This window comes from Triturus cristatus, chromosome 11 (genome assembly GCF_964204655.1).
Source record: "Triturus cristatus chromosome 11, aTriCri1.1, whole genome shotgun sequence".
NCBI classification, from domain to species: Eukaryota; Metazoa; Chordata; class Amphibia; order Caudata; family Salamandridae; genus Triturus; species Triturus cristatus.
In genome coordinates this window covers 859602140-859627621 of record NC_140594.1, presented here as the reverse complement: position 1 = coordinate 859627621, position 25482 = coordinate 859602140, and the positions used below count along the sequence as shown (strand labels likewise).

Below are 25482 nucleotides of genomic sequence, written 5' to 3'. Positions count from 1 at the left end.
CTACCAACTTTCTGCAGGATTTAGGAATAAAAGGCAACATTTTCCTTATAGTCTGAATTGTAAAGAACGAAGAGGACACAACCTTGGAGACTTGAGCTTTAAAACTAAGTTTCTCGTCTATGATAACCCCGAGATTTTTAGCTTTATTCACCGTGGTAGGGGGAGGACCAAGATTATCTGGCCACCAGGCTGGGGACCAAGGTGGAAAGAGGTTTCCGAACATAATCCCCTCAGTTTTGCTTGAGTTTAATTTCAAGCAATGAGTACTCATCCAATGACTTAAGGAAAGCATACAGTCATGGAGTTTTGGTGAGTGGTTGATATCCTTATCGACTGTTGAGATCACCAGCTGGGTGTCGTCTGCATAAGAAGTGGGAATCAAATTAAAACTTCTTATCAGTGGTGCTAATTGCGCTACATAAATATTAAAAAGTGTGGGGCTCAAAGATGAGCCCTGCGGAACACCGCATGGAAGGGTAAAAGGTGCCGACTTAAATTTTCCCAAATCAACTGATTGGGTACTTTCTGATAAAAACGATCTTATCCCAATAGTTTGTAGACGATGAACCAGAAGAGTATGGTCTACCGTATCAAATGCAGTGGATAGGTCAAGCAGCACCTAGGCTGCTGACCCACCGCTGTCCAGTGAGGAGCGAATTTCTTCTGTAGTCTTAATCAGAGCTGACTCTGTACTACGGTTAGATATAACTGTCGCTGCATTCTGGTACTCTGAAATGCTTCCTAAAGCTAGGTCTTTGTCATACATTTTAAGCAGGTATGGGGCAAGTTGTGGTGCATAAGCTTTGTTAAGTTCAGAGGGCAATCTGTCCAGACCCAGAGTCTTGCCATTGGCCAGAGCTTTGATGTTGTTCCAAAAGTTAAAGTTAGCGGTTCGTCTAATTCCAGATGTTCGTCAACTGTGATGTTGGGTATGGGTAGGTCAGCCCAAATCGCCCTATATTTATTACGGTCCCGGTCTGTGCTTGATTGCTAGATTTCAGTGTAGTGGTAGTTGAGCTCATTGTGAATAGCAGCCTGTGTGTAGAGGAGGGGGCTGGCACCTCAGCGCTGTGATTGGTCTGTGAGGATGGGTTTGGCGGATTAGCCACGCCAGCAAGGGTCCAGCCTTGTCTGCAGTGTTGTGTGTGTGTGTGCCGAGTGTGCTGCATATTTGAGACAACACAAACGTTCCAATAGTGCTGCATGCTTTTTCCTCGCGTTGGTTAGTGCAGTTGAGTTGTACAGGTCCTCTACAGCCTTAGTTTCCAGCCCCCAAGAGCTTTTTCTCCGAATCAGCAATGTCTTGTTAAGTCCACTCCTCATGTTGCTCAGTGTTCTCAAACAGTGTCCCCTTAATGTTACCTTGAAAGGCATTCCATTCAATCAGGCTAGTGGAAGCTGTACCCGCAATATGTTGGAAATAATCATCTATCATCGAGCCTAGTGATGCTCGGAACAGTGGGTCCTCCAAGAGTGTTGGCTGGAACTGCAATGTGAGAATAGGGGGGGTATGCCATTGCAGTTATAAGAGTTGGGGATTATGATCAGAGTGTGTGCTTCCTAATTAGTCTGTTGTCATGATAGATGATAGCAGTGACTGGGTTGCCACCAGTCTATCAGTGCAGACATGTAGTTTATGAGGAGCGGAATAGAAGGAGTAAACCCTCACCGTCTGGTTGCGGCTGCGCCATTTATCCACCAGATGCCATTGTCGCAGCTAGTTTGATAGTGTGCGAGCATTGTAGATAGAAAGTGTACATGGTAGTGGAGGGAAGGATCGGTCAAGAGTGGTGTCCAATACGCTGTTAAAGTCCACCCCCCACCTGGAGTAGCCATAGTATTCCCGTTCCGTGGTGATAGCGTGCATGATAGTGTCTGCAGATAAGGAGCTTGGTCCATGTTTGGTGCATAGAGAGATCCTAGCAGTATAGGATGACCATCCAGTCGTACTCGTCCTTAATGGCACTTGGTGTCTATAATTGAGTCCTCCATGACAAACTGGGTACCAGGTCTAATCCACAGAAATGCCCCACAGGCATAACTTGAAAATCCAGTGGCATGTAACTGGCCCCTACATTTCCTATGTAGTCTATTCTCCATCTTTGTCAGGTGAGTTTCATGTATTAGTGCAATGCGCACCAAGTGTCGCTTTAGATAGGCATATACAGCATATTGTTGTGATAGAGTGTGCATGCCTCAAACAGTAACTATGTTATAGTGAGGCATGAGTGTTGTGTTATGTTTTCCCTCCCCAACGCGTAATCACCCCCCCAGAAAGGGTGAAGGGTCCGGAGTAGTAGGGAAAAATAATGGGGAGCATGTGGGAGAGTCTGCAAAGGATGTGGGTTGCACCACACAATATAACACATGTAAACAATAAAACTGTACTGTAAATACCAATAGATCAGTAGCACAATAGGTGCCCACCCAAACGAAAAACATGTTTTTACAGACAAGGTTGGTTAGACAAATATCCAACGGGGGAGAGCAAGTGGGTTAATAGGCGTTTACCCTGCTTAAATGAGAAGATGTGTCTGGGGACCCGTGCCATCAATAGGTACATTATTTGCAGTGACCCCTGTGCATATGACCATTAGTGTGAAGTAGTGTCAACTGTATCAATCAATAGAGGCCTATACTGCATACCTGAAAGAGATGACAACCCTGGCACACAACAGTAGATGTGAAAGTCGCAGACAGAGGTGGGGGACAATAAAACATTTTTACAACATGAGTTAGAGTTACAATAGTTGTAAGATAATGTTATTAGACGTTTGTGAGGTGACCTCCAGAGGGGCAGACAAATCCGCTCCGGAGGGCCATGTTGTTGATGAGTTATTGTTGCTGAGCGATCGTATAGACTTTGCGTCCAATCCGGAGTTTTGATCTTGTGCCACCACAGATTGCAGCATTCGCAAAGGCTCCTGGATTATTTGCTTCAGATTGGGCACATCATGCAAGGAAGGGGGCCTCTGTAATGGCAGTGCCCTCTCGCACCGCCTCACACAAAAGTTTCTGCATTCTATGGTCTGCTGGCTGTGGAATGGCCCGTAGTTTCCAGCCAGTCCCAGACATTTCTAGATGTGTCAAAGAAATGGGTTTTCCCATCAACAATTTGTAGGCGTGCATATTTGATTTCAAGTTCGCACAACCGGCGTATGACTGCAAGGAAGGAACTACGTAGTTGCTGCACCTCTACAGTATAGTTCGGGAAAAATTTGATGGTTGCATTGCCTATTTCGGTCTGAGTTGGTTGCTGGGTCTCTTTCAGGATTGCATCCCTGGCAGGAACTGGGTGCGCCCACTCCACGTCGAAGTGTCGTGAGATGGTACCTTGAGGCAGCAGCTGCTGCATCCAGCGCTCCATGTGCTCAACAGCATCCGATTCCTCCGGTAGGCCGACTACCCGCACGTTGTTGTGGCGTGATCGACCCTCCACATCCTTCACTTTACATTTCAGCATTTCTACTCAGTCTGTCATAAGGCCTAACGAGGTGTCCAGTTCGCTTGTTTTCGGTTGCAATTCTGCAATAGATTGTTTAGCATAGTGGACTTTGTCCATGAGTTGGAGCAGCGTCAGGTCAGTCGTAACTGTGTCAATTTTGTTCTCGCGTAAGTTCCTTATGAATTCCAGCATCGTGCCGAGTTTTTCGACCGCTGCTAGGACTGAGTCCAATTTATGTCCAAAGGAGGATGGGGAACATTAGGTACGTTGGTGTCCATGTCGTCTTGTGGTTGTTCCTGCTCGAATGCGGGTCAAACAGATGTGCCCTGGGTCGTCACACGTTGGTGGCCCATCCTCTCCTCCTTCTACAGGATACTCTGACAGCAATTGGATAGCAGGGTCTAGGTGTAATGCAGGGTAGTGGGATGGCACGAGCAGCCCTCAGCGCTCCGGTCTTGTACGGCAGAGGCACCGGTGCAGCATCCAGCCAGTGAGCATACAGATGTTGCTCTTGCCTGGTCTTCCCTCCAACACCTGCAGCAACCCTACTCAGTGATCGCCCCACCATGAAGTATCGCAGTTAGAGAAGGGATATGTCTTCTCAGTGGTCACGCATCTAATGACACCTCGGTAAATGGGCTTATGGAGCTCGTGCTGCCTGCCAAGGGGGAGAGCACCCTTAGGGAATGCTGCAATTGCTAGTAGTAGAGTTCAGTTTCCAGAGTCCTGGCAGCTATGCCGGCAGGTGCCCAGTAGCCCAACAGGGCCTCACCAACAGCACCCGCAGCGTCCAGCAGACATCCTTTTGATCAGAGCGGGGGTAGGGTTACAATGGCAGGGGGCCGGGGTGCGCTGGAATCATCAGGTAGTGTTGAGTGGCACATTCGTAGTGTGAAGTCACATCAGTGCCTCAAACCACCGGTCCCCACCACTGAAGGCGAATGTTTCTTTGGTGATTGGGGTAGGATTCTTTGGTGTAAGTTGTTTGGTGGTCACAGGTACCCGAGCCAGGGTCTACCCAGCACTTGGGCCTCCATTAGAGCGGGCGGACCCTTTTCCCCCACAGGAACCACACTGCGGCTGCCTCAGGACCCCAGTGCTGCAGCATACATAGCCGGTCAGACCTCATCAACTTCAGAGCAGCAGCAAAGTGTGCTGTTTGTACGCACCCATAGGAGGAATGCATTTCTGTTCTGAGCCGAGGCAGTGGTTATTGATGCCGTTCCTGGTCTTACCCCCGCCGGCGCCGCACTCACTCACCACCGGACCATCGGGTCTGGTCACGTCCCATCACCGATGAAGTCACTTCAGACCAGCTGGCACAGTGGCCGTCCACAGCCAATTACTCCTTTCCTCTCCGGCCAATCTCTTCCTGCATCATCAGTGTCATCATCCAGGCAGCGGGTCTAGACCCCAATCACCAATATGTGCCGCACATCTCCTCCCTCATCCTCCACGCTGGAAGCGACTTGACCAGGATGAGCTGACATGCTACAGGTTTCCAGTTTCCAGCGTGGGTAGTCGGTCCCCGGCAGGAGGAGAATTTGCATAAAAGCGGCGCTAACTCACATCACGTCCACCATGACGGTTACCTTATACACGCATCGTGGTCCTAATATATACATTCCTATATGCTCGAAGAGTGTTCCTATCATGGGTAGAGGCTAAAGGGGTACTGGTGGAGATCGATGAGGAATTTGTAATTTTTTTTTTTTACAGACTTTGCATTCTTGACAATACCTCTGGATGGTGGCATAGATTCCTTTCCAATAAAAGTAGCGTAATATAGCCTGAAAGAGAGTGTGCAAAAAACATGATTTGCCCAAAATTCCTTAGGGGCAAAACAACTGTGGGGGTTCATTCGGTTTGCCCACTCTATATAGTAGGCCTTTTTGTATAATGAATTGAGGGAAGGTAGTGGGAGGATTTTGGGGGGGTGTCATTATTTTGTAAGAATTGGGAATCGCGGTCTATTTCCCAGAGCTCTGGTGTGAGGTGCGTATTTCTAGAAGAGAGCTCCTTAGGGGAATTCATATCTGGTTTGTAGAGACCGAGGTTAGTTAAAAACGCTTTTACGAACTCGGGGTTGCCGACTCCTAATATGTCTTGTGGAAGATTCTGCAATATGCCTACTTCAATATCCATGCTCTGACCCTTTCTGGTGGTTACAGTGAGTTTTGCTACAGGATATGTTTTTACATCACAGTGGATGCATCTAATGCTTACGGACCTTCCTGGGAGTATCTGTGAAGCATGGATGAGGTTCCCTTGCACTACTGACTGCTTACAACTGGAATCTTACAGATATGTAACCCATGTAGCGTTCACCTGCAGACTTACATTAAAAGATAGTCTAAATTCTTGAGTGTACAAGAGTGTGAAACATAACTGATACCCATGGGTTTATCTACTGGTTTTTTTGGTGGGACACAATCGTGCTATGTGGCCCTAGTCACCAAACTCAAAACATTGGGGTGCATTTTGGGTAATAGCTTCTGGTTTCATAGTTTGCGCTTTGTAGTGGTGTATGGAAGGTTTGTTGGGTTTCTTCCCCAGGTTTTCTGCCTCCTGTAGAGGGATTCTTTTTATGGCTTCTCTCTACTTCCCAATCGTAACCTCATGGTTGAGCCTGCACGAAAATTATATCCATTACTACAGCTTATTCAGCTGTCAGGTGGGTATGCTGTCTTCGCCATTTTTGTGTAACCACGGGGAGGACTTCCAGATACTGCTCTAAATAGATCTGCTTCATTATTTCCTCTTTACTAGACTCATTAGGTTTTAGCCATTTATCGGCTGCCATCTTAAGTTTGAAATATAGCATCTTTGATCTATAACCAGGGTATCTCCTTTCTTTTCTAAACATTGCTCTGTATGACTCAGTATCCAGACCCAAATGGTCCAAAATAATGCCTTTGATAACATCATAAGGGTTGTCTCCATCGAGGAGTGGATAAACAGGATTGAGTGATTTTCGCTCTGCTCTTCTTTACAGGTGCCAGGGAATTCGGGACCACCAGATCTTCATATGCCCCTAGGAAGACAGATAGTAGAGAGGTAAGTATACAAGTTTTCCTTGTTCAAGTTCATCATAAGTTTTGAGGTGGGATTGTGTGAGAACCAATAGAGAATGATTCAGTTCTCGGTAACCTTCACCCAGTGGAATTATGCCCTTGAATAGTGGAAATACTCATGAAATAAATCTTTCCTTTCCTGTGCTTTACTTTCTGATTGTCTTAGACACGGTTTTCTGGGTCTCTGGTAACACCCTTCTCTCAAATAGGCATGCCATGCGTCCTTAGGTTAATTGAGAGTATTTCCTTAGATCGTTAGTGTGCACACAACTAGTATTGCGATGGAAATGGGGTGGGATTGATTCTCGTTGAAAAGACGAAAGACTACAGTGTCTAATGAAATTAGCAGATAAATATGTAGCATACGACATGCAATTAAGGAGGTTTTCGGACTTCCCTCGGTAGACTTCTCACACCTCCCGTGTCTCCCCAGTAGTCGTGACAGTACCTGGCTAAACCATGCTCCTCCTTGAGTGCGACTGGGCGTTGTGTTCCTGGTGACCTCCTGGCTCTCTCTCGTTGCATTGCTGAGGTGTAAGTTATAGTTAGCTCAGGTAACTATGATTGCTGAATTTCACTGGTTTTGTATGAGTGAAATCTGAGCCTAACTATAAAGTCCCTATAACCTTTGTTTTTTTCAGTGAAAAAAAAATATATATAGATATGTGTGTGTGTGTTCATGTATATATAAACATATATTATGCATCTAATATATATATATGTGTATATATTACAAGTCATTCTATGCTGACTTTCCTAAGAGGGCGTATGTTTTATGATTAAGTCACCGCGGCTTTCCTTCTGCCCTATTGGAACCTTCATTTAGTCGTTGCATATGCATTTGCTTGCCCTTCCTCTGTAGCTTCTATGTTCGATAGTCCCAGAGGGCTCATCTCTCTCTAGCAGTGTTTTCTCTGACCACAAGTGGTCTATGCCAATACTTGCTGTTGCGCACGGCTTCTATTGCAGCATTGATTGGTGCTCTGTATATTATGGATGAGTTCTGAGATTCCTCTCTTTTTTCCTGTGTTTCTCAGGGCAAGTTTAGCTCACAGGCTTGTTTCTACAGCAAGGAGCTCTGGCTCAGTGGCATTGGCTGTTGTCCTTGGCCTTCAGTCCCATCCACTAATGGTCCGGTTACCATTTGGGGAGCTATGTAGTATTGTGCTTCCATAAAGTGTTATTTTTCTCCACTTCTTTATTCCAGTACCATGGTTGCATTTCCCCATTTTTTCCCATGATTTATGTATGTTACTTCCATGCGGATTTACCACAATCCTTCTGGTGGGAAGTTTCCTGTCCTTACCTACATTCCTAAGACGTTCGGTCACTCTATCTTATTACAGACCAGCTAGTCCTATTCAGAGATCCCTTAGTGGGATCAGTTCACAGATCCTCCGGGTATGATATTGCTTGGATATCTAATTCACAGATAAGCAATCTGCGGCTTGATTTCTCTATCAATGAATAGTTTACTTACCTTCGGTAACGCCTTATCTGGTAGAGACTGAATCTAGCCGCAGATTCCTTGATCCTTCCCGTTCTGAAAACTGGCTGTTCCTTTTGTCTACAAGATCCCTTCTGGGCATTCTAATGCCTTTTATTGGGACTTCGTAATGCTTTGACATAAGATGTCTCTATTTTGGTGCACTGTTTCCATAGGCAGTTTCTATGAGAGGCTCTGCATTTTTCGTGTGGAAAACAGTCACGGAGAAGAATGACATCAGAGCTTCAGGGTAGGGCCTATATGAACTCCGACGACATCGTATCTGGTGGGCGACGTCTCTTTGGAGTCGCTCGAAGCCCCCTACCAATGCCCAGAGGTACTGCTGTTAAAAAAACAAAAAAGAAATTGGGATCTGTTCTGGTGCCTGGGGAGAATTCAACGATAAAGAATCTGTGGCTAGATCCTGTTTCTACATGGCAAGGCTTTACCGAAGGTTAGTAAAGTAATCTTATCTGCACCATGGCACTCAGCCTGCCATGACAGTTTGAACGTTCTTGCTGAGGGGTCCCTTAGGGTGGTATAAGACATGCTGCAGCTCTTAGGGACCCTCTTTAGCATTCTTGCCCTAGGTACCAGGGGGGACCATTTACTAAGAACTTGCAAGGAGTGCTAATGACATTGCCAATTGGGGGTATAATTGTACAGTTTTAGGGAACGGGATGTGCCACTGGGGGACCTGAATAGCAGGAACTCAGTGCACTTCTGTCAAAATTGCATGAGATACAAGGCAAAAAGGTAGGGGTGACTTTGTCAAAAAGGGGCACTTTCCGACACCATCACAGTTGGGGGTGCAAGAAAATTTCACCAAATTAAGAGCGGCTCCCATGCAAGAGGTTAGTACTCTGATTAAGGAATTTAATAACAATTGCAAGCTCTCTAAGTGATCATGAATTGGATTCTTTAAAAAGACCAAGCATGCCTACCATTTATACCCTCCCAAAATACACAAAAGGTTGGTCAAGCCACCCGATCATCCTGTCGTACTGGGGTGTTAATGTATTCTAGAACCACTTTGCAAGTACATTAGCACACCAAATCCTATGAATGTGACACCATGGATGTGATCAGACAAATAGAGGACTACCCATCCATACCCCAAACCAATTATTGGTCACCGTGGGCAAAGCCTGTTGTTGGGAAGGAAAAGTCCTCTACAAAGACATTCACCTCTGCCATGAGTGGCAGATCATGGATCATGCGTGTGCCATGACACAGGTCTGTCTCATGGATTGTAGTCTTGTTGGACCAGGATTGGTGCCCAAAACGCTACCCTCATAGTAGTGGAAGGCTACCACCTACACCTGGAGTTAAGCAGCACGAGCGCGGTGGTGGCAGCATAACGTATAGGGTTTAGTAGTAGTGAACTGGGCCTTTTTTTACTCTCTCACTGGAGGGAGGCCTTCAGGCTCATTTCCTTTTTAAAAGTCCTGCTGTGTGCTTAACTCAACCTTTGCCTTCATTGTGGAAGTTGTAGAGTGCTGTGCAGTGCAGGATTAGTAACTTTGCGTCAGTTGTATGTGTGCCTGGGAAGGGTACAGTACAAGGATGGAGCAGTACTTTACAGCACATGCATTGTTACTACATGTACTGGGTGTATTTATGCAGAGAATAATACATTGCATGAGAGATTGTAGTGCTGTGCAGTGCATGTGTGGATAAAGCATGTGCAGAGTGTATGTGTGCTTGTGTGGGGTAAGATCTGAAGGGTGAAGTTTTGTGCAGAATGTACATAGTGAGTGAGTGTGCTGGCAGTGTGTCTGTTTGCGAAGAGCAAACCATGGTTAAATATAAAAAAAAACTTCTGTGCTGACCAGTGTGCACAGACTGTGCGCGCGCGCAGGATACAAGGGTACATGTAAAGGTACAATGCATGAAGGAACAGTGCTGGGCTGGAAGTGTGGTGTGAATGTACACTGAGTGAGTGTGCCTGCAATGGAACATTGTACAGAGGACCCTGGGTTGCATTATGGGAAGCCAAACCCTGCCTGGTATAGAAATGAGGAGGAATGTCCCCAGACAGATGTGTATTGCTGCATTCATTTGAGCAGGGTGGGGGCACACTGGAGGGAAAATTAAGAATCTCCCTTTGCATTTCAAAATACTGTTCTTTGATTCAGTGATAGATTACAAGGAAAAGGCCTGGAAACATCCCCGGAAGGGAGATGGGGCTGATGAGAGAATAGTAAAGAGTAAAGCTGGGGGTCTAGGATGAACCTTTTGATGCACATATCACTGTGGCTGACATCCAGGTGTGAACTCAAGTCACTCCCTTGAATTGTGTTGTTGGCAATCAGCTTCGTGGATGTGCCTGTTGTGGCAGAACACTTTATGAAGGAAGATGAAAAGGAGAAGTGCCCACTTCAACAGAAGCAAAACTTTAAAGACCCAGACCCCAAATCACATATGTTGTCTGGAAAAACACAATAACAGGAGATTGAGTCCCCAAGAATTTTTCCTCTTCAAGAAGCCAGCCGGGATGTGTCCGAAGGTGACGTTTTGCAAGACTTCTACTGTGACCAGGACTGGGGTCAAGACCTGCTAGTTTCCATGTCTGGTCAGGGAACACCACCCAGGGAAACCGAGACTACCTGCCCTGGAGCACCAGCGCCTGCCTGCATCCCAAGACCAGTGTGCCCAATGAGGAAGAGGAGAGCGTTGGAGCGAGCGAGGTCCAGTGGGGAACCCTACTACGAGACTCCCTGTGCGAGGTGTGAGGATTCAGCTAAGCACCGATCAGGCCATCACCCGTGTGCAAGATTGTTTCAGCGACTCTTGTATGCCAAGTGAGGCCCTCTGTAGACAGAGCCATGTGTTGAGAGCTGTGCGGGTCTTGCTCTGCCTATACAGCCATGCTGCGGTGACCCCTTTTGCCAGAGTCCTCTGGTAAAGTTACTACTTCAAGGAGGGCAAAGAAGTGTGACTGTCAGGGACGTGGCATGTGCAGTGGGATAGCTTGTGCCCGTATAACCCCATACTGTGGCAACTCCTGCCAGCTGGGGCAGCCGGTGCCAACTTTGCCAAAGGATTTGGGCCGTCACCAAAACGAGAGACTGAAGCTACAATCATCCGGTTGGACCCGCAATACAGGGAACTGCCCTAGCCTCACCACTGAGGACTGTCGGAGACACTGTGGACAGCGTCGCACCCTTGCTAGCTCCAGTTGGGAGCTAAATAAAGGATTCCTAATACACACCTTCCCCCCCCCCCCCCCCCCCCCCCCCCACCACCATGGGTGCATGGTCAGCTTATGTGTCTTCGTGATTAGGGAGCTGCTCCGACATCTGGGAGAACTCTGGCAGCGGAGCTTAGGATAGAGAGCCTGCACGGCTGGGTGCCTCCGCATAGGCTGCAAACAGCCTGACCTCTACGAATGGAGCAGGAGTCATGGTTGCTCATTTGAAGGTGCCTGCTGCATCGCTTAACACTTCTGTACAATGATATCGGGGAAGACGTATATTGGGCCAGTTGGACCTCGGAGGAACTTACTGCAAACAGTGTTACGGAACCTTGGACACTTTTGACTAAGTTCCTAAAAGGTTAAAAGGGAAAAGTCTTGAGTATGGCCTAATTGTTTGCATTCTCTGATGCTGCCACCAGTGAATCGGGAATAACCCTGAACACGTTACACAAAGGAGGGTGGGATAGAGATTCCACTGACAACTACTAGAGCCCCGACCTCTAGGGAGAGTGAGATTTGAATGTTGCATTTCTGTGCATGTGTAGAGTTAGAAAGAAAATACTACTTTTTCTTATAAAAGCAAGTATTTGGCCGTACATTGATTTATTGTTTGTACTATTTGCACTTTGAGTTATGAGTCGTGTTCACTGACCTCTATATGCATCACCCTCAAGGAAGCCTTGACTGCTCGGCCAAAGCTACCACGAGAGTCAAATGCAGAAGGTGTACTTGGCCCAGTAGAGCGGGATCTATAGGAGGCTGGACCTCAGGACATCAGAAATAAAGTGTCTCAAACACCATGGTTGGGCCCAGTAGCCCCTGGGGTTGTGACACCTCTTTACACAAAGATCTCACAACATACCATCCTAGAGGTGGTAAGAGATATACTTAACTCCAGAGAGCAACCCATGCAGGCTCCCACAGTGTTTGTAGTGGAATTAGTAAAAATAGCAATGACAAAACTGTCTTTGTATTCTGGGGTAATTTTTATTACCTGTCCAAAGGGGTGGCTATGGGAGCAGGATTCATTCCGGTTCTGGGGATGTCACCATACTAGAAAAAGTTCTTATTTGCTTTACTAACAGGTCACCAGATAGCCACTTTACCATGCCACACAGCAATAATGAAGTTAATGTCTTTGACATAATTGTCAGAATAGAGAATGGCAATCTTTATACAACATTATTTTGTAAGCCCACAGAGCAAAACACTTTTAAGGTACACTAGCCATCATCCCATGAGTTTACGGTATAATCTACCCTAGGGCAGTTCTTAAGGATCTGAAGAAATAATACCAGTCTGTGGATTATTTAAGTGAATCTAATATCCTTCTCCAAAGATTAAGAGACGGGCTACCCTACAGAGCTATTGAAACACTCATGCAAAAGAGCGTTGTATTGCCCCAGGGAATATCTGTTGGAACCCAGAGAGCAAGAAGGGAATGAAAGCGATATATGTGACTACTTCTTGTACACATCAGCAATTAGATTAAGAAAATAATTAGCAGACATTGGGACCTGATGACCATTGACAAACCTTTGTAGTGAGCACACTATTGCTGATACCAGACCCACCAGATTCAATGGCATGATGGAACTTGCCCCACATTGTGGGACATTCCTAGTGTGGAAAATGCAAGGCCTGTGATGACTGTAGAGGCAAAAGAATTCACATACAACAATAGGAGAATCATTCTAGTATAGTGAATGAGTTTTGGTAAACTCCTAGGGATAGTGGTGCTTGTCGAGGTGATCCAGTAGAGGGAGCCAGAGAGACAGAGAGCCACAATCACCAGAACGCCAGAACGCTGAAACGCCGAACTCCGAGCAGGCAAGCTGCAGAGAAACGGGCTACTGGCTCACGGACCCACGGACTGCCAAAATCCATGTCTGACCCGCTTGGACCCCCGCTTGGACACCTGCTGGGACCCCCCGTTGCAATCACCGGCCGGCGCGTCCGTCTGGCTGTGTTCTGCATCTGTGGAGCGGCGTGCTGTGCTGTACTGTAAGGGGAGCGAACGGACACAGGACATAGGACCTCACGTACGGGAGGCACCGTGAAGCGCCATGGAGCACCGCGGAGCAGTAGCAGTTTGAGCAGTAGAGCAGTCAAGGCAGCGTGAGGAGCGTGAGGAGCAAAGCGGAGGCGGATCGAAGTGAAGTGGAGTAACACGGTTCCAGGCACGGTTCCAGGCAGCCGGAGGTCTCGAGGCTCCCCGCATCCAGAGGCTCCCCCTACCGCTCCGCGCCGCACCACACAGCAAGGAGAGAGGAGAGAGGAGAGGCGTCAAGAAGCGGTGAGCCGGGTGACTGGTGCTGGGAGCGGGTGCGGGTTGGGCTGGGGGGGGAAGGCTGTTAGCCCTAAGCCCGAGCCCCTGAGCCCCAGAGGCCCCCAAAGTCATATCCTGCTTGTGCTTTGGACTCGAGGGCCTGTCACGGTCATGGATTTTGGCAAGCAAAAGGCGAGTCGAAGGCAGTAGCAGTGAGCAGCAGCCCTGCAGGAAAAGCCAACCCCGGCAGAGTTACAGGCGCAAAGGGGGGACCACAGTTCTACCTATGCACTACTTAATCATCAAACTAAGCATATTTAAGCTACTAGCTACTATTCAAGCACCGGGACTCAAGCAGTCAAGCACCAGCTTTAACGCAGGCAACAGTAAAATTACGGTGGTCCGCCTGGTAATAACTGGTAAAAACTGTTAATCTATTTATGGGCTATTAGCTTGAGAACTTGTGACCTGAGGCCCCAACAGAGGGACCCAAGTAGATTGTAAGTGACTTGACACTACAGATAAAGTCACCACATTGCCAGACTCTGCAACACTTCAACGCAGTTTCTCCCTGACGGCAGCTGCCCCAATCGTGCGTCGGGCCCCAAGCCACCCCACAGCACCTCGCGCCGCACCTAGTGTAAGGGTCGGTAGCTGAGGAGGTGACCCGGCAGGGGAGTTTGCCACTCGACAGGATGCAGAAGGAGCAGACAGGCTTGGGAGGAGGCGCTGGAAGTTGCGTGGGAGGTGAAAGTCTGGAGGTGAGGTGTGGTGAGGCGAAGTAGAGGTGAAGCAGTGCTCACAGTACCTCTGACTGGAGAGATAAGAAAACCCTGCAGTGGAGGGACAGCAGTAACAGCGGAAAACAGCACAGGGGTCAAGATAGTCATCGGGATCAGTCCTATTACCAATCGGAGTGGAGAACTGGGGATATGCGGTCAGGAAAAGTTCATCAAGCCCCCATCCATAAAAATAAGAAAAGAGCGACAACACAGGATCAAACAAAAGCGGTTAACAAATCTGGAAACAAGAGTAAGTTAAAAGAGGATTCTAACCCACAAGAAAAGAGTTTGATCCCTATTACAGCTATAGAGTCATTTAAGTACGGTGGGAAAAACCTAAAGCATAAATTTCAGTTTTTAAAAGACCCGATGGCGGCAATTTATGCAAACACAGAAGAGGCACAAAGCCTACAAACTCCCATAAAACCGATACACTCGATAACACCAAAAAGAGCCGGAGATAAAAGCCCAGAAGCAATGTCAAGACAACCAGAAAAGTGTCAACAAAAAGAAGGAAGGGTGCCAGAAGGAAAGGATGGAAGACCGGTTCAAGAAAAATCAGCTTTAAAAAAATGGCTTCTAAAAACGACAGCCCAAACACATGTCCCGGCACCCCAACCCATAGTTCAACCTACATCCCAACTTACAGCCACCCATGAAAAAAGCAAGGAAGAAAAAACTGCACAAAGGTATATGTTAAGGGAACAAAGCGAAGGCGGAGATCAAGTTACACAACGAGGAATAATCCAAAAGACAAACTGGTCAAGATTTTTTTCAATAACAGAGGAAGACAACCTCATAAAGATGCTAGAATTTAATACCCAACAAGTGGAGGAATCGGGGGCAATAAACCAGGGAAAACATAGGGACACAAATCCGCCGGAAAAAAAGGAAAGGGGAGTGGAAAGGGGAGCAGTATCAACCCCCATCAAGCACACCCCCAGCCCCATTCTTTGGAAAAAAGTAAACACGGGGCGAAGTGGCTCGCCACATGGAGATAAAAAAACACAGTCACCAATCACCATTTCATCAGTAAGCGGGTTCGATTCCATATCAGGGATCTCAATACCACCAACAAATAAAGAAATAACCACTTGGAGCGATTCGTTACTAAAAAGTCTACTGCAAGCAATCACTGTATTAAATTTTCAATCGGACAAATTGGACGTGCAGGTAGACTTAATGAACCTGATCGCAACTCACATTGCAGGAATCAATAACAAGCTGGACAAAATTTCAGATCAAATAACTAATGGAATAAATAAAGACAGACAAAACAAAAACAAAGTATTGGACCAAAGCTGCGGGTGCGGCAAAATAATAGATAAACTGTCAAGCCTACCAGAAATTTTGACAGAGATCCTACGTGCAGCACAAGTAAGAAAACAAACAGAGGAAACATCGTGCTTAGTAAATGCAGGTAAAATTACAATGATTGAAAAACAAAGAAGTATGAGGCAAAGTATAGAACCTGCAGAAAACTCCACGGAGGGCGATGCAAACATAACAAAAGAGCAGGGCAATAGGCACAGCGAAAAAAATACACCTGCCACCCCAAGCGTGTTGGAAAATCAAACCAAAAGACAACGTAAACGAGCACGGAAAGCTAGGAAGAACGTCAATTCAAAAATTAAGCAAGGAAAAAAACAAAATTATGCCATTTTTGCACAAAACGCTAACAATAGTGCACAAGAGCAAGCAGTCACTGGCCTAACAATACAGCAAAACACTGAAGAATCAAACATATTAGACAATTTGAGGGACTGCAATATATCCATGCAAAGCAATCAGTGTGCACCAGAACCTGCTGATAGAAAAGTAATAAAAGGGTGGAATACCGTCGAAAAAGTAAAAACGAACATAGAGGAGGAGACGGAAAACGTGATAAGAAGGGATAAAAACAAACAAACAACAAAACCACAGGTAATAGAAGACACGGCTCAAAAAGCGGTACCTGAAGTAAAAAACGATGATGGCCCAAAAACCAAGCACCGGGAAGTAATAACCAAACGGATAACTAAAGAAGATAAAACAAACCTGCCAAAAAGGGAAAAAAGTCCTGGACTGTACATAGAAAGAGCGTCAAGTACAGACACCCAGCTATCAATTACCCTGGATAAAAAAGGCCGGACGTGCAAAACATTAGCGGAGAAAAAACAAATGGAGAAGACCAGGACAGCTAAAATGTTCAGAACAAAGGAGGACAATAGAAGTCAAAGCGAAGAGGAAGATACAATGCCAAAATTAAGCGCAAAAGGACGGCCCACCATCGAGCTCATGATCAACGCTAAGGCAGGGGAAAGGAAAAGGGAAAAAAGGGAACAAAATGGAAATCAAGAATCTCAACCAAACCCAGCAGAGACAGGCTGTAAACTAATCTTCAAGCCGGAATATCAAACAAAGGGAAAAAACGACACACTAAATAGGGGTAATATAATGAGACTATTTAGAGAAATTCGGAAATTAAGGGATATTCCATCGTCCGATCTCTTGGCACTAGATTTTGTCCAAGTTAACATGGAGATGGACTTGGAAGTAAGTAGAACAACATGGGAGTCGATTGAGACAACGGAACGGATCTTCTCCACCAGGGAGATCTTCGCAACTTGGGGCATAACAATATCATATCCACCGTTAATAAAATATCCATACCCGCTAATAAACGACGAGGTTTCCGGGCTGCTAAAAATAAAGGGAAAGTCTTCTATGGTACTAAAAGGAGCCAGAAGTACGTCACCAAATCAAGAGACAAGCAGGGGAGCCGGCGTGCAAATTATTACGGACAGACAAACAACTACCCAGTCAGAGGGAAACCATGACTGGTCTTGGTTACCCCACACCTTGAATTCACATCGATCCTGATGATAACATCACAGTAAGGGGGGAACAAAACAATAAGGCAGTAAATCAAAATGAGAAAAAGACCATGATCTGCTCCTGGAACGTTCATGGTTTTAAAGAAATGCAACAAGATCAAGAAACCCTCACCTATTTAAGTAATTTTAAAGTAATACTGCTACAAGAAACATGGAACACTTCACCAAAGCACTTGGCAGAATACGAAGAATTCCACATAATGGCGGAAAAAACCTCCAAGTATGGGCATCCAAGAGGGGGTTTGTCCATATACACTGCAACAGAAAATGACTGGCAAACTGAGGAAATGGATTCCGGAGAAAACTGGATCCAAATAATAAAAGTGGAAGAAAATCTTCCTGCACAAGGAGAAGGAGTGGGAGATAAGCTAATAATCCTTAATATTTATATTCATCCTGCATAGAACAAAAAAGAGGAGAAACTGTCAACTCTAATAAATCTAATAAAAACACTACAAGTCACACATATATATCACAAGATGATAATATCAGGGGACTTTAATTATAATCTGACAGGAGGAAAGACGAATAAGAATAAGAATAAGAATAAAGATCAAAATATACGAAACAAGCTGGAAAAACTAGGCATGGTCATCCTAAATGGAAACATGAAGGGAGATCAACCGGCAGGTATCACCTTTTCCTGTGGAAAAAAACAAGCAATTATTGATTACACGATAATCAGTAAAGAGCTAACGCCCCGGGTAGACAATTTCCGCATCTCAACACGACCAGAGAGCGATCATTTCCCTCAGGAGACAGTCCTAGACTTAAACATCAAGCAAAAGGAGTGTGTAGCATCATTAGTTGCATGGCCCGAAATATACAACTTACGGAAGCTTAAATGGAGAGGAGCCATCATGGAAGAGATAATGGACATGGTGAATGAACACATAAAGAATGCTGAGGAGTCAGCAGTACAATCATTAAGTAACTGGGAGGAACTATGTGAATCACTCCTGGACAAATTTCCAGCAAAAACAGTAAGCAAAGGGAATCACAGGTTTATCAAAGAGCCATGGTACACAATACAGATGAGAAACAAAAAAAGAAATATCGCCAAAGAGGTAAGACAAAACGCGCAAGCAATTAAAATGGGAAAAAAAATAGACAGCGGAAAGATCCAAAAATTGAGAAAAGACTACAAGGTGGAATGCAGAGTGGAAAAAAGAAAATACAGAGAAAAGTTATGGGAAGATCTGCTGTGGGCAAGCAAACTACCAAATAGTAAAGAATTTTGGGGTATAATCAACAAATTAATGAAAGGACACGGAAAGCAAAACACCATCGGAATAAGCGAAAGCACTTGGCTAGAACACATTGATAAATTGTATAACCCCAAACTAGGATTAGAAAAGGTGGATGCAGTAAGGTCACCAAACGTAAAGGAAAAAGAACCTTACTGCGAGGTAACCAGCACTAATATTGAAAGTGGAAAAAATCAGTTTAGCTGGGAAGTAGAAGACCAAACTCTGACAACTGTTAAACGCATAAAAACACTGATAAAAAATTTGAAAGCGGAAGGAGCAGCAGGCCCAAACGGGCTACCAAATGCCCTGTTCAAACGAGACCCGGAAGTTTGGGCAAAATATCTAACACCTCTTTTTAACCATGTGTTCCGTGACAACAAGATCCCACAATCCTGGAGCGGTAATCTGTTCCACCCAATTTACAAGAGCGGCATTAGAACAGAACCAGGGAATTACAGGTTGATCGCCCTGATCGACGTAGAGGCCAAACTCTATGCTTCATGCATCTTGGAACATCTACAAGAGTGGACAGAGGAAAACAACATTATCCCAAAATTCCAAACAGGCTTCAGACGGGGAATGGGCACCATTACAAATCTAACAGCCTTGACAATTCCTACGGAAAAAGCTGAAAGGAAAAGGGGAGTATTAGTGGCTTGCTATATAGACCTAAAAGCGGCTTTCGATAGAGTGCCGCGGGACCGCTTGTGGAAGAAACTGAAAGCATGGGGACTGCCACAGCCACTGATAAACGCAATACAAGCACTATACAGCGAAACATGGGCTACTGTAAAACTAGGGGATGGACAAAGAGTCTCTTCAAAAATAAACATAACAAACGGATTAAAACAGGGCTGTGTCCTTTCTCCATGCTTATTTAATTTATACCTAGCAGATTTGAACAGCCACTTAGAACAAATAAATGGACACCCACCAAATTTGGCAAATTAGCCGGTTCAATACTTACAGTATGCAGATGATATTGTCCTGGTAAGTCAAACTCCGATAGGGCTACAAAGGACAATAAACAAACTTATAGAATACATGGACGCCCAAGGTTTAGAATTGAATAAATCCAAAACCAAGGTGGTAAGATTAGCGGGCCCAAGACAAGGAAACTACAAATGGTACGCAAAGAACTCTCAAATAGAGGAAATAAGAGTTTATAAATACTTGGGCATTAAAATGGCAAGAAATCTGTCAATGGTGGAGCAGAAAAAGGAGATCACAGCAAAAGCTCAATCCTTAATATTTGCCTACAAACAACTATACAAGAAACTGGAAAGCCCTTCACACGGGCATCTTTTAAAAATCATGGCAGCCCAATTGCTACCGACCTTGTCCTACGGTCTGGAAACCTGGCATGGCCAAGAAAGTAACATCTTAAATAAATTACAAACCAAGGTTTATAAAACGGTATTCAACCTCTTTAAAGGCTCCTCGCCAGCACAAATTCGTTTGGAATTCGGACCACAGAGCCAAGTATTCCAAAGGAAGGCAACCATGGTAAATCTATGCTGGAAACTCAGAGCAGCAGAATTGGGAACTTTGAACAACTTATGCTGGTTGGAAATAAAACAACAACTAGAGCAAAGAATCCCAAACTCGTGGGGGGACCAACTGAGGATAGCCCTGGAAAAATTAGAGCTCTATGGGCTTTGGAACAGCAAGTTGGAAAAGGCCACATTTTAAAAAGCTTGCAATAACAAAGCAAAAGCATTATCCTTCGTGGAGGACAAGAGGGGATTATTAAGACTCCGCCACGCATGGGTCATAATAAATTCCTACACACGGCTAAGACCACAACCCTACCTAGCAGCTCATTTCCGATTGTCCTTAAAAAGGAGGTTTATGGCATACAGATTTGGAGATCATTGTTCATTAGACTTGGCGCCCTCCTGGAAAAATAAGGATCAAACAAAGGCATGTCGTTTATGCGGTTATCATATTGAATCTCTGAGCCATTTACTGTGTGTCTGTGAAACAGTAAAATCAGAAAGAAGGAAGATGCTGAGAACAGTTTTAATGATTTAAATATCTGCACCTGCAGACAGGCGGCGACAAGTTGGATGGGTGCCGCATCAAACATTTTAATATGCAGGGGGATAAAATGTATGATAGCGGTAGAAAGCTTACTTACAATAGTGGGCAAAGTTTGAAGGCTGGGTGCCACAAAGGAACTAAGTCGAATTTTATGAACTGAAAATATGTTGGTTTTTTTTCAATATGAAATATGTTTTATATGCTTTATGGTTTGTGAAAACCAAATAAAGTTACCTTTGACTGACTGACTGACATTCTAAAAAACACCCTGACTTTACCAGCACAGACATAGTGTACATACATAAATGCCCATGTGATGTGACTCACATGGGCCAGACCCAGCAGAAAGTTGAGGCCAGGATCCTCCAGCATTGTAGTAGAATACAACATAAAACCCAAATGGCTCCTCTTGTAGAAGCTGTCACTAGTGCTGGCCACATAGCTGTTAGTCTTAAGTGGTCTGTACTTGAGTAAATCCCCAAGAACCCACATGGAGATAACGTGAACACAGTATTGAATTTAAGAGAAAGAAAGTGGATACATTTGCTTGACACTGTCTGCAAGGGACTTAATGAATTTGAAGAAATTAACAAACAGGCGGCATTCTTTAAATGTGGTTATAGAATAATGTGTAACTATAACAGTGTTTTATACATACTGTTTGTTTATTTATATGTTTTTATGCAAACCCATCACACTCAGTATCCCTTATATCAGATGGAATCTATGTGTGAAAAATGTATCTCTGCAATAACCTCAGCAATGTACATTCTCACCACTCATTTTAATTTATTACATACCCATTAAATTCTTTGACTCTTGTAGTGGTTCACTTGCTACTTTGTCTTCATGCAATCTGAGCAGTCACCATCTTTCCCAGTAAGCATTGAACACGTACTACAAGAGAGCAATCATGGTGGAGGTATTTTTACTGTCTCTGAAATGTGTGCGTTAACATTGAGGTGCTACTACTTCTTTATCTGTGAGTGCCCAATGCCTTGCATCGCTAATGAGAAAGACATAACTTGGAGAAGCCTGCAAAGGAATCAACCAGGCACTGTAAGTCCACTGTATAGTTTGTGAATCACAATAGTAGCGCATGGAGAGAACTTGTAAATAACACACAGCTCTCCCCGTTTGTCACATGTAATTATTCCCTGATGAATGTGATGTCCCAAAGTAATGAAGTGGCACGTATTATTTGACTCTCTGCATTCTTGGTAATTTCAGTTTTGTCTTCTATAGAAGTATAAATAAAACTGTGATAAGGTCTATAAGAATAATTTTCAATTACGCATCTTAGGGGCGATTATTTTCAGATCATCAGATGTATTGGCGACCAGAAGGTGCCTTTTAAGTAATTTACCACAAGTTGTAGATAAGTCTTCCCCTTGCTCGTTCTCCTTTTTTAAAACAAAATCAAATATTTATTAAAGACATTAGGACTGACATTATATTAATGTACATACAGGGTGTTCCACACACTATCCTGACGAAGTCCCAAATTGATGTTTATACAGCACACGCAATCTAAACGGGCTGAAACGTCGATGGGTTTTGTAGTTTGGCCTGCATCATAAAGACCAATTTTGACAATGAAGTAAAAGTGGATTAACGTCAGAAGCCCATTTTGAGAGACTTTTTAAAGAAACATATGGCCAGGCCATACAAGAATAACTAAGAACTGTGTATTTATTGTATATTTACTCAAATTCCTTGATACGTTGCACAAGCACATTTTTTTCACTTGCCACACATGGAGCTCCATATTGAGTAATATTGTGGAATGATATTGTCTGATTACTAAATATACTTGTCATATACAAACCAATTGGTTCAGAGTAATAAGTGTTGGTATGTCTTCAAATTGAGTAAATCAAGGTATGTAGAGGTATTGTTAAACCGCTTACTTTAAAATGAATAACTGTTCTTTAAAAAAATAACAGAACCACGCCGACTGTGTAACATAGGTAGGGCAATATGCACCAGTGTGGCACTTGTACATCACGCCTGGATGGGGTCTACGGGCTTCTCTGGAGACATAGATAAAGAAGGCAGCTCTGGTGCAAATTTCGCATATGCCTCCCCTTAAATCATAGTAATAACCATCAATTTCTGGGGCTCATACACTACTCTCATATTTGCTGCCAAGATGTGTGTAAGCCAGATCCCAGAGATCTCGTTGACACTAGCCCAAACTAAACCACATTTTAATAGTGGAGCACCCATTATAAACAATAAAGGAATCATCTGTAATTAGTCATTACTGGCAGAACTGTATCGACTGTGTAACTGAATGAAAAAAATGTATTGCACAATTACTTAAAATCATTTGCAATATATCTTACATCTGTAAAAAAGAGCACAGTTGCTTAAAATCTTTTGCAATATATCTTACATTTATAAAAAGAGCACATTAATAAAATTCTATCCGATTGCAGTTGTAAGGAAAACCCTATTTATATTAAAAACCGTTATATAGGCAGCATTGCTAGTTAAAAGAAGAATATTAATATCAGATTCCATGGCAAAGTGTTTCTTACGACCAACTTATGGGACTGAAACAAATCTATAATGGGCCCCCTAATATGGGAACACCACTGGATTTATTGACAAAGTTCCATGTGTAGTTTTTATTCTTTTTTTATTTTTTAGACTTTATCATTTTGGCAAGAGATAAGTTAGTGCAGGCATATATGGTCATTGACAACATCTTGGCATTAAAACAATAAGTATTGAAAGAGAAAGCACTTAGAATGCGTGTCACATCATTACCATAAAACACATGTCATAAGATGTTCATACCCTGCTGAACAATATTATATTGCAAAGAAAGTATAGTCTTCCAGGCCAACCCACATCTGCACACTCCGTTGATTGGCGTTGAATAGCTAAGATTCAAACTCATTTAAATATCCACAGATACCGTAAGTCATAAAAACTTCCTGATAAACCATTTGTGGGGTTAAAATAGAGCATATCAGACAAAGGATGTGTGAGGGTAAGCACTTCACCCCACGCCTTCTGGGACTATGCAGTGGTGTAGCTGAGAGCTAGAATCTTGCTGTAGATTGTTTGCATACAGTCTGTAGGGGCCCCAGATGTCTTTAGGCCGAGAAGTCCTGGGCAGTAGACCAGAATATACCTCGCAATTTGTATTGCAATAAGCCAGACTGCGTAACCAGCCTGCCAGGGTGGGAGCGGCTCTGTGACCCCATAATAGAGCAATTTCGGGTTTAGCTATCAATAAACTGAGGGATGCAAAATGTCTGACATTTTTGGGGAAGTTCACGGTATATCCCAGCAGTGCTACTTCCGGGATGAGGTTAAGGGTCAACTTCGTCATGGCACCTAGTGTGCAGTGCACTTCTTCCCAGTATGTGTGGAGCTTGGGGCAAGTCCATGTGAGGTGAGCGAAATCAGCGTGTGGGGCTGCGCATTTGCGGCATGTGTGCGGTCTAGTCAGGTCCAGTCTGTGTGCTTTAGCTGGGGTGAAATAAATTTGACGCAGGAACTTGTAATGTTGTAGTTTATGTCTACTCTTTAGTGAGATGTCCTGTGTCACTGCACAGCACTTAGCCCACTGATCGTCTGTGATAGGGTTTCCCAGATCTGCCTCCCAGTCTGCGCGGACTTTATCGTCATGAACGGGCCATAGGGACGCGCAGGATTTGTATAGTTTAGAGATGAGATGTGCCCGAGTAGGGCTTTCTATTATGAATGTTAAGGGCAGGAAAGATTCCGGCTCAAGGGGGAAGCCAGGCAGAGCAGCGCTCAGCACAGAACGGATCCGACTCAGTACGAAGCTGTCCATAAAAGTGACGGCCTGAAAACAGGCATCTTCCGACGGGGAAAAAATATGCCCCTCAGGATATAAGTCCCGAAATGTAGTAATGTCAAACTTGGTTAAGGTGTGCTGGATCAACTTTTCGCCAGTGATTGGAAACCAACAAGCATTTGAGACAGGCAGGGCGGAGGAGAATAGTACGGGAGCAGTGGTGACCCGTCGCAGCTTATCCCAGGCCCCGCTAGTGGTGGAGACTGTCTGAATGTCAGTAGGGTCTTTGGGAACTCCCTTGGGTAGCACAGTCGATAACTGTTCAGGAAGGACAAAATCTGCCTCCGGACATAGATAGGGGATCCGCCCATCTGGGTGGAACCACGTGTAGGCATAGCAGCACTGAGCCACTAAATAATACAGTTTTAAGTCTGGTACGCCATAGCCACCTCTATCGTACGGTAGGGTAAAAATTTGCCAGCGTACACGAGCTTGTTTACCACCCAACACCAGTCTTATAAGGAGTTTGCGCAATTGTAAAAAAAAAAAAAAAAAACATTAGTGAGGGGATAGGAATATTGCTGAAAAAATACAAAAATTTGGGCAATACTATCATTTTAAGAATTACGACCCGGCCAGCTATGGACAAGGGCAAGTGTAGCCATCTCTCAATCGAGTGTGGTGATTGCTTGACAGTAGTTGAGTTGAAGGATCTGAGCAGTATCAAGATGTATATGAATGCACAGGTATTTGATGGAATCAGTGCACCATTCCAAAGGCAATTCGCACTCCCAGGGGGTCGTGCTGGGGGTTAACGGGAAGATCACTGACTTACGCCAGTTTATGCCTAGGCCAGAGACGAGGCTAAACTGGAATATTTCTCTGATGAGGGGCTCTAAGTTAACCCGGGGGTCTCTAAGGTAGAGGATGGTGTCATCCGCATAAAGGGAAACTAGAAGGGGGGCAGTGTTGAATTGTAAGCCCCTTTGTAGATGTCTTTCCTGAAAGTGACGGATCAGAGGATCCATGGCCAAAATAAATAAAAAGGTTGAAAGGGGGCAGCCCTTTTGCGTGCCGTGGGAGAGGGAGAAAGGACGAGATAGGGTTCCATTAATGCGAAGCCAAGCTGTGGGGCCACTGTACAGTAGGTCGGTGGTGGCCATAAAGCGTATCGGCATGCCCATGCGGCGCATTATCGAGAGGAAGAAGGGTCATTCTAAAGAATCAAAGGCCTTCTCGGTATCCAATAGGATGGCAGCCGCCGGAACCGTAGGATCGAT

At 44.7% G+C, this 25482-nt stretch overlaps 1 protein-coding gene across 1 annotated transcript in view; it reads left to right on the top strand.

Annotated features, from left to right (window-relative positions):
* Window positions 1–25482, top strand: part of LOC146785551 (uncharacterized) — a 96821-nt gene that overhangs the window by 55641 nt on the left and 15698 nt on the right. Inside the window, exon 4 of the mRNA XM_085633067.1 lies at window positions 6441–6502. Coding sequence (XP_085489193.1) covers window positions 6441–6502 — 62 coding nt within the window. The remainder of the gene's footprint in view (window positions 1–6440; window positions 6503–25482) is intronic.